The sequence below is a fragment of the Otolemur garnettii genome, unplaced genomic scaffold (assembly GCF_000181295.1).
Source record: "Otolemur garnettii isolate 467f Iridium unplaced genomic scaffold, OtoGar3 scaffold00284, whole genome shotgun sequence".
NCBI classification, from domain to species: domain Eukaryota; kingdom Metazoa; phylum Chordata; class Mammalia; order Primates; family Galagidae; genus Otolemur; species Otolemur garnettii.
In genome coordinates this window covers 340,402-350,282 of record NW_003852679.1, presented here as the reverse complement: position 1 = coordinate 350,282, position 9,881 = coordinate 340,402, and the positions used below count along the sequence as shown (strand labels likewise).

General features: G+C 34.0%; 1 protein-coding gene across 1 annotated transcript in view; it reads left to right on the top strand.

Moving 5' to 3' along the window:
* The window catches only part of LOC100955207 (disintegrin and metalloproteinase domain-containing protein 32-like), a 196,496-nt gene that overhangs the window by 172,045 nt on the left and 14,570 nt on the right, over positions 1-9,881 (top strand). Inside the window, exons 16-17 of the mRNA XM_012813618.1 lie at positions 3,874-3,971; positions 5,511-5,658. Coding sequence (XP_012669072.1) covers positions 3,874-3,971; positions 5,511-5,658 — 246 coding nt within the window. The remainder of the gene's footprint in view (positions 1-3,873; positions 3,972-5,510; positions 5,659-9,881) is intronic.

The window sequence follows — 9,881 nt, the reverse complement described above, 5'->3', positions numbered from 1 at the left end:
GCGCTAAGCTCTAGCAAGTACTTCTGTGGCTGCCCGGCACAGGGGGCTTCTCTGCAGCCGCCCGCCACCCGGGGAAGGGGGGGCGGGTCTAGTAAGCAGTTCTGGGGCCCGCTTTGTACCTGTATTTTATGTTCTTAAATGATCTTCCTTGGATTTGTAGCTTGCCAAACTTCTTTCTGGGCTCAGCTCCCCGTCTTTGGCTTCATAGATTCTGATTCCAACCAGTTTTTCTTCCTTTGCTCATGAGCCTCTGACCAGGGTTGCTAGCAGTCGGCCATCTTCCCAGAATCCCCAAAATACAGCTTCTTGATTCTTTCTTTCACACACAGTTTCTGTGGTATTGTGTCTAAACAATAATGTTATGACCATGACATACCTGAGGTCATCTAAGTGTATTCCTAAGTTATCTGCTAGGAGATTTTAAGTTTTGCATTGCATATTTAGGCCTATGATCCATTTTGAGTTAATTTTTGAAGGCTGTCTAGATTATTTTTTCTATGTGGATGTCCACTTGTTTCTGCACTACTTATTGAAAGGCTTTCTATTCTCTACCATATCAATTTGTTTTCTCATCACAGAACAGCTGACTATATTTAAATGTGTTTATCTGGGGGATTTCTATCTCATTATATTAATCTATTTGACTATTCTTTCTTCAATACTACACTGTATTGAATATCACAGATTTTTAGTATGCTGAAAGTGGATGGTGTTAGTCTTCTGATTTTGTTCTCCTTTCAGTATTGAATTGGCTGCACTGAGTTTTTTGTGTTTTAATGTAACCTTTAGAATAAATTTATCAACTTACACAAAATAATTTGCAGGTATTGTGACTTAAATTGCATTCAATCTATAGATGAAGTTAATTATAACTAATATATAGGATATAATGAGTCTTTCTATCCATAAACATGTAATATCTCTTATTTAGCTCTTTATTTCACCAGTGTTTTGTAGATTTTTCATATATATCTTATGCTTATTTTGTTAGATTTATAACAAAATACTTCATTTCAGTGGGCACTAATATAAACAATAGTATATTTTAATATAAACAATAATATATCTTAAATTCCAAATTCCATTTGTTTGTTGCTGTTCCAATAGGAAAATTATTGGCTGTTGTGTCTTACCTTGTGTCTTACAATCTTGTTATAATCATTTGTTAGTTCCTAGGTTTCTTTTTTTCACAATTCTTTTTGGATTTTCTGCGTAGATTATTATGTCATATGCAAACAAAGACAGTTTTGTTTTTTCCTCCAAAATAATATGCCTTTATTTCCTTTTCTGGTCCTGTTACATTAGCTAGATCTCTATGTTTGCTGATGAAGTAGGAATGGTGAGAGGAACATCCATACAGTGCTTTTCATCTTAGTTGTAAAATGTCTAATTTCTCATCATTAAGCATGATTTCGGCTATGGATTTTTTTTTTGTTTGAAATCTTTACTCAAAAAAGTTTCTGTCTATTCCTACTTTGATATCTTTATCTACTCAAAAAAGTTTCTCTCTATTCCAAATTCTCTCCATTCCTTAGTTTGCTGATAGTTTTCAGCATGTTGGATTTGATTTGTTGAATGCTGTTTCTGTATCTATTAATATGATAAATAATGTTTTTTTCTTCTTTACTCTGTTGATGTGTAATGAATTACATCAATTGATTTTATAATGTTGAACAAATCCCATATACCTGGGATAAATTTCACTTGGTTGTGGTGTATAATTCTTTTATATGTTGTTGAATTAGATTTGCTAATATTTGGGGCAGGGTTGCATTTGTATTCATGAGAAATATAGTCTGTAGAATCTATTTCTTATAGAATTATTCTCTGGTTTTTTTATTAGAGCGATGCTGTCTTAGTAGAATGACTTAGGAAACATTCATATGCTTCTATATTCTGAAATAAATTATAGATAATTGGCACAATTTCTTCCTTGAATGTTTGGTAGACTACAGTAGAAAAAATATCTGAACAATGTATTACCCTTTAAGTCGACTGTTTAAGAAACAGTTTTCATTTTACTAATCCTTTTTTTCTTTATATAAATATGATTATCTGATATATATAATTTATTCTCTCTGCAAAACGTCTTTTTTTTTCTTTTTTTTTTTTTAAGAGAGAATCTCATTATGTCATCCTTGGTAGAGTGCTATGGTGTCACAGCTCACAGAAACCTCGAACTCTTGGGCTTCAGGGATTCTCTTGCCTCAGCCACCCAAGTAGCTGGGACTACAGGCACTTGTCACAACACCCAGCTATTTTTTGTTTTTGTTGTAGTTGTAACTGTCATTTTAGCAGGCCCAGGCCAGGTTCGAACCCACCAGCCCCAGTGCATGTGGCCAGCACTTCAACCACTGACTTATGGGCACTGAGCCTGCAAAACATCTTATAACATTTCTTTGAATGGCATATTTAATGGTTAACAAATGCCCTAAATTTTTATTTGTCTGAGCACGTTTTTATTTCTTTCTCACTATTGACGTATAATTTCACAATATTCTACACTCTGGATTGGTGTGACACCAGAAGTTCCTAGTGTTATGCCATATCTAAGTATCTGATGCCCTCTTGGAATACAAAATCTTTTTCTTCAAAATCTAACTTTAAAGTTAAAATGAAATTCTAAGACCTCCTCCACCAACCTAAATTGCTACCAGACCACCTTTTGTCCAAGGTAATCTCAGAGAAACTTTTAAAAACTTAGAACCTGGCCACGACAAAATAGGAGATCAGACATGTTTCATTATATCTCCTGCTTTTTCAACTTATACATAATTTACCACCATGAGTGTTAAAATAGAGGTCATAAAACTGGTATAACAGAGTCTTTATGGCAGCAGGACACCAAATTATAAAAAAGACATAATGCTACAGAGTGTCATAGGAAGACAATGGTTAAGTCACATCTGCAGGCCATTAGTTTTGCTTAACACATCGCTTTGACTCAGTAGACTGTGACTTGTTCCTGTAAGTTGACTCTGGCATGATGATTACCTGATTCTCTTATCTTAATTTAAACATTCCTTTCTGATTACTTGAAGCCTTTAGACAGAGTCTTACTCCTTTAGCCAAGGACAAATTGAAGAATCTCTGCACCTACCTGTATCATGTAAGCTCCTGCTTCAAGGTAATGCACCTTCTTAAGCCAAATCAATGTAGAATCTACATGTTTGGTTGATAAAATTGCCTGCAATTTTGCTTCCCTAAAATGTATAAAACAAGGTTAAATTCCAACTGCCTTTGGTTCACTTAAGGATTTTAGGTTTGTGTTTTCCTCATGGCAAGGTCACTAATGCTGGCTCAAATAATCCTCAGTGAAATATTTTAGAGTTTGGATTTTCCATCAACAAAACACAACTTAAACAGAACAAAACCCATTCTGGTTAAGAGCAGTGTAAAACTAGTAAATATTCAACAATTAGTGTGGGAGGAGGTAAAATCCTCCATAGTAGAGCAAATACTTCAAGCTACCAACATGCAGTTACTAGATGTGGAGGTGGAAAGAGATGCACAGAATCAGCTGACACTTGGCCTTAACTGGCCCCAACAAACCAGTGGAAGGTCACACTTGTATTAGAAATTAAATGTGTGTTTTTGAAATTGTACTCTAGATTTTCTGGTAAATGATTTGAAGGTGTTAACATTTTCTTGATGCAAATACTGTGAGCTTCACTATATAGCTCCCCACCTTTTTTGCTACTTGGGGGATGTGCTTTAGTCTAAGAAACTATGCATTTTATATATGAGATTACCTCTCTAAAGAAACAAAATTGCACAAGAATATAATACAAAAGTAAGATTGATGTTACATCAAATAATTCTACTTTCTATGACAAGATATTTTAAAATGATCATGTTTTAAAATGATCCTAGGTGTGCAAGTCCAACATGGAATGCAATTGCACTGGTGGCTATTTGCCTCCGAACTGTGAATCACTTTCCAGAGAATCTCCTGAATTTCCTGAAGAAGAGGGCAAGTACCTATGCCTTTAGAAATTTATTTAATAAAATTCTTGAGTTGTTTCTTGTCACTAAAAATATTAGATTTTGCCACTTAAAAAGAGATTAACATTTATAATGAAATAGCCAGGTATTGTGGTGGGCACCTGTAGTCCAAGCTACTCAGGAGACTGAGGCAAGAGAATCTCCTAAGCCCAGGAGTTAGAGGTTGCTGTGAGCTGTGATGCCACAGCACTCTACTGAGGGTGATAAAGTGAGACTCTGACTCCATATATATATATATATATATATATATATATACATATGAGACAAGGTAATCAGACTTCACTTAAAAAATGGAAACCAAAGCTCAGTGCCTGTAGCTCAAGTGGCTAAGGTGCCAGCCACATACACCAGAGCTTGCAAGTTTGAATCTAGCCTGGGCCTGCCAAACAACAGTGACAACAGCAACAACCAAAAAATAGCTGGGCATTGCAGCAGGTGCCTGTAGTCCCAGCTACTTGGGAGGCTGAGGCAAGAGAATTGCTTAAGCCCAGGAGTTGGAGGTTGTGGTGAACTGTGATGCCAGGGCACTCTATCCAGGACAACAGGTTAGGCTCTGTTAAAAAAAAAAAAATAGAAGCCAAATATGCCTTCTTAAATTTACTCTTTTGTAATATTTAAATATCATGATTGGAATGTTATTTTAAAAATAAACCTCTTTACCAATGGCTTTATCTTATAGAATAGATTTAAACTTCTTCCCACCCTTATGCTTGAAACTGTGATCTCAGCTCTAAAGAAACAAGATTTGCTCTGTATCTAGTACTGTTACTATGTTTCTGACATAAATGAAACAGAAGGCTTTACTCTGAAAGAGTTTATAGGTTAAATGAGAAAAATCTATAAATTCCAATGCAAGAGATGACCAAAGAGATCCTGGCACAATATTCTGTTTGTTCAGCAAGACTTTGGTTTATGTCATTTATTTATTCAAGTTAGCAAAAGACACTAGGATAAACAAGGAATGGAGATCAGTTTTTTTTTTTTTTTTTCTCATGGCAAGTATGTGTGGGTCTATATACCCAGTGCTAACAAATGGCAGAATTAGGATCAGGAATCAAGTCTCCTGATTTTAATGCCAGTGCCCTTTTAGTAGCACTGTAGTGATATATACAGATTCCTGATGCCAAAATCCAACAACCTAGCAATGAAAAATAGGATATACACAACTACAGTGAAATTCTTTGGTAATTAACCATCTGACAATGTGAATTTGGATAACTTGAGAATCACACAATACCATATAATATGTAATTGAAATTATTTGTCCCCACTCACATTGTTATAATGAAATTTTTCTTTATTTGTTGTAAAAATGCAAACTACTTTTGAACTTCCCAGAACGTGGTTCCCAAGGTCTTAGAATGAAATGGTGTATAGTCTTAAGAATTACATTTCTGAAATTACTTTTCCATGTTCCCTGAATATTAATAAGTATTAAGAACATTTTTAAAAAAATTATTGCCATTTGAAAATAACAGTAGAAAGTTTTTTAATGTATTTTTATTTTTAGGTTTAATTGAGGAAAAAGCTTCTAGGAAGACTAAAATAACCTGGCTCCTAGGTGTCTGCACTTTTCTTGTTATTATTGTAATAGCCATGGTAGCTTTGACATGGAATTGTTTGAAAAAGTGGTTCATTAAGGAAGAGGAATCCGTAAGTAGCAATTAAAACTTTAGTATCATTTGAATCTAGGCATATGGAAGGCAATCTTATGGGAATTTTAAGTATTATATTAATATGTCTTTTAATTTTGTTAGATGGTTGTGAATATCCCATTTTAAAGATGCAATGATTTGACTGTGTAGTTTAAATAATCTTTTAAAGCTATTATACTGCTAATTGGGAGAGGAAGGACTCAAATATGTACACATCTATTGCTTCCAAATACCCTAGAGGTTAACAGAGGATGATATGTCACCTACAGAAAAAGTACTGGAAGTATTTATTAAATATGCATATTACTGTGCCCTACCATAAATGAAATATTTTAGTTCATATTGCCTCCTCATGTTATAAATAATTTTAAAAATACTCTCTGGGTAATGTTTTCAGAAGTCAAATTTATAATTTAGCCTACAATATTTTTATTTTTAAATAAATAATTAAAGGCTGGGCTCAGTGGCACACACCTGTAATCCTAGCACTCTGGGAGGCCAAGGTGGGTGGATTGCTTGAGCTCATAAGTTCAAGACCAGCCTGAGCTAGCGCGAGATCTCATCTCAAATAATAGTCAGGTGTTGTGGCAGGCACCTGTATCCCAGCTACTTGGAAGGCTGAGGCTAGAGAATCACTTGAGCCCAAAAGTTTGAGACCATCCTGAGAAAAAGCAAGACCCTGTCTCTACTAAAAATAGAAAAACTGAGGCAAGAGAATCACTTGAGCCTGAGTTGTAAGTTGCTGTGAGCAATGATGCCATAACAACTCTACCCAGGATGACAGCCTGAGACTCTGTCAAAAAATAAAAAAATTCTATCATAGGATACAGTGTGTTGCTTTATTTGTCTCTCTTAATTATTGATTCCATTGAAATAATTTGGATCATATCATATATTCATGTGTGTGTGCATATAGATGTATATTTCTCCCTAACCACATTTCATTAAAATTTTTAAAATATAAAAATAAATAAATAAATAAATAAATTCAAACACTAAGACAGAGAATAAGGAAACAAATATTGCACAGAATTATCTTGTATTCTTTACCTAGCTTTTCCCACTAATAACATTTTACATTAATGTGGCACATTTTCACATCCAGGGGATTGGTATTGATACATTATTAATAAAACTAAAGAAACCTTATTCAGATTAGCATACATGAATTCTGCATGTGTGTGCAGATATGTGTGTGAATATATGTATACTATTATAAGATTTTATGTGATGTATTTATCAATGCCACAGTTATCAAAATTCCTTTTTGAAACCTACTTTTTCATTCTAGGCTCAATTATATTTTTTCCTTAGCTTTAATAAGATATGATTGATAAATACAAACTTTATATTTAAGGTACACAAGATGAGTTGATGTATATATAAACTATGACATGATTACCATGATCGAGATAATTAACACATCCCTTGCTTCACATAGTGAACTCTGTGTGTGTGTGCGTAACAGTAACACATAAGATCTCTCTAATGCTAAGTGTACATTAATAATACAGTATTATTAATTATAGTCACCAAACTATACATTAGATCTTGAGAAATTAAATTCATTTCATAACTGAAAGTTTGTACCTTTTGACCAACATCTTTCCATTTCCACAATGTTCAACCCTGGTAACCACTTTTGTGTTCACTTGTCTCTGTATGTTTAGACTCCTAAGAGTCTTTCTGCTTCTGGCACTTAGGATAATGTCCTTCAGGTTCATCAATATTGTTACAAAAATGCAGGATTTACTCCTTTTCTAAGGCTTAAAAGTATTATATTATTATACACACATATATTGATTAATCTTTTTTTTATTTTTATTTACATTTTTATTAAGTCATTTGTATATAGATCATAAATACATTTATGCCATTATGGGATTCATTGTGTTGATTATTTGTACAAATTGGAGTGCTTACATCCTACTGATCAACATAGCCTTCACCTCATTTACCCAATTACAGTGTTAAGACATTTGTGTTCTACACCTGATAGATCCAACGTGTACTTGCAATATGCTCCATAGGTGTGGTCCCTCTATCATCTCTTGATGGACATTTATGTTATCTCCATATATTGGTTACTGTGAGTAAGAATTCAATAAACATCAGAATGCAGGTATCTCTTTGAGATTCTGATTTCAATGTCTTTGTATATATATACCTGGAAGTAGTATTGCTGGATAGCTCTTGTTTTAATGTTCTGAGAAACTTCCATACTCTATCCTTAGCATCCATATCAACTTACCACCAACAGCACAGAAGTGTTTCCTTTTCTCTACATTCTTGCCAAAACCAATCTACACTCTTTCACACTTTCTCTCTCTCTCTCTCTCCTCTCTCTCTCATTCTACACTCTTTCACACTTTCCCTCTCTCTCTCTCCACACACTCTTTCTCTTTCTGATAATAGCTGTTCTAACAGGTATGAGGAGATATGAGATGACAAATCATGTGCTTTTGATTTCCATTTCCATTATGACTCATGATGTCTATTTTTGGTGTCTATGGCACCTTTTGTCTTTTTTTTTTCTTTTTTTTTTAGAAATGACTCTACAGGTTTTTTGCCCATTTTGCCCATTTTTAAATGTTTACTTAGTTGTTTTTCTATAAAGTGGCATGGATTTCTTATCTATATTTTGATAATTACCCCTTATTGGATAAGTGATTTGTAAATATTTTCTTCCATTCTATAAATTGCCTTTTTATTTTCTTGAATATTTTCTTTCATTCTGCAAGTTGCCTTTCTTTTGAAGGCAGTCAGAAACAGACATTCTGATTGTTTCCTTTGCTGGGAAGAAACATTTTCATTTGATAGAGTTCCACTTGTTTATTTTTACCTTTTCTGTCATACTTTGCCTTTGCTGTGAGTTTCTTTGTTAGGAGATATTTTAATATTAATTTAAAATTGAAAAAATAATAATTTGTGGGATACATAGCAATGTTTTGATACAGATGATGTGTACTGAATAGATCACAGTAATTGGCACACCAATCATCTCAAATATTTATTATTTCTTTGTGTTTAGAATATCCAATAGCCTCCTTCTAGCTATTTGTATCTGTTATAATACATTATTGTTAGCTATGGCCACCCTACTGTGCTATAAAAAACTGGAATATATTCCTTCTATCAAGGTGTACTTTTGTATCTTTTTTTTCATGGAAGGAATTTTATTTTTTTAATTAAATGATAACTATGTACATTAATGCACTTCTGGGTTACAGTGTGGTGTTTTCATATAAAATATGAAATATTTTCATCAAACTAGTTAACATAGCCTTCATGTCATTTTCTTCCTTATTGTGTTAAGACAATATTCTACTCTTGGAAAGATTCACTTGTACCCTTGAAAGATAAACCATAGACGTGATCCCTCCAATAACCCTCCCTCCACCCATTCCTCCCTCCCTTCTCCATCCTGCCTCCCCATATACTTAGGCTGTTATTAGGTTATAGATTTCATATGAAAGCTATAAATAAATTTCATAATAGGGCTGTGTACATTGGATACTTTTTCTTCCATTCCTGTGATACTTTTCTAAGAATAACACTTTCCAGCTCCATCCATGTGAACACAAAGGACATAAAGTCTCCATCTTTCTTCATGGCTGCATAGTATTCCATGGTGTTCATATACCACAGTTTGTTGATCCATTTTTGGATCAATGGGCATGTGGGCTTCTTCCACAACCTGGCAATTATGAATTGGCTGCAATAAAAATTCTGATCATATATTTTTGTTGTAATGTAATTTTTGGTCTTCTGGGTATATACCTAATAAAGGAATTGCAGGATCAAATGGCAGGTCTATTTCAGCTCTCTAAGAGTTCTCCAGACATCTTTCCAAAAGGAACATATTAGTTTACATTCTCACCAGCAGTGTAGAAGTGTTCCCTTTTCACCACATCCACGCCAACATCTCTGGATTTGGGATTTTGTAATATGGGCTAATCTTACTGCAGTGAGGTTATATCTCAAAGTAGTTTTAATTTGCATTATTCTGATGATTAAGGATGGTGAGCATTTTTCATATATCTATAGGTCATGCACCATTCTTCTTTAGAGAAAATTCTCTTCAAGTCCCTTGCCCACACTGATATGGGATCACTTGTTCTCTTCTTGCTAATATGTTTGAGTTCTCCATGTATTCTGGTTATTAAACCTTTGTCAGAGACATAACCTGCAAAAATTTTCTTCCATTCTGAGGGCTGTCTG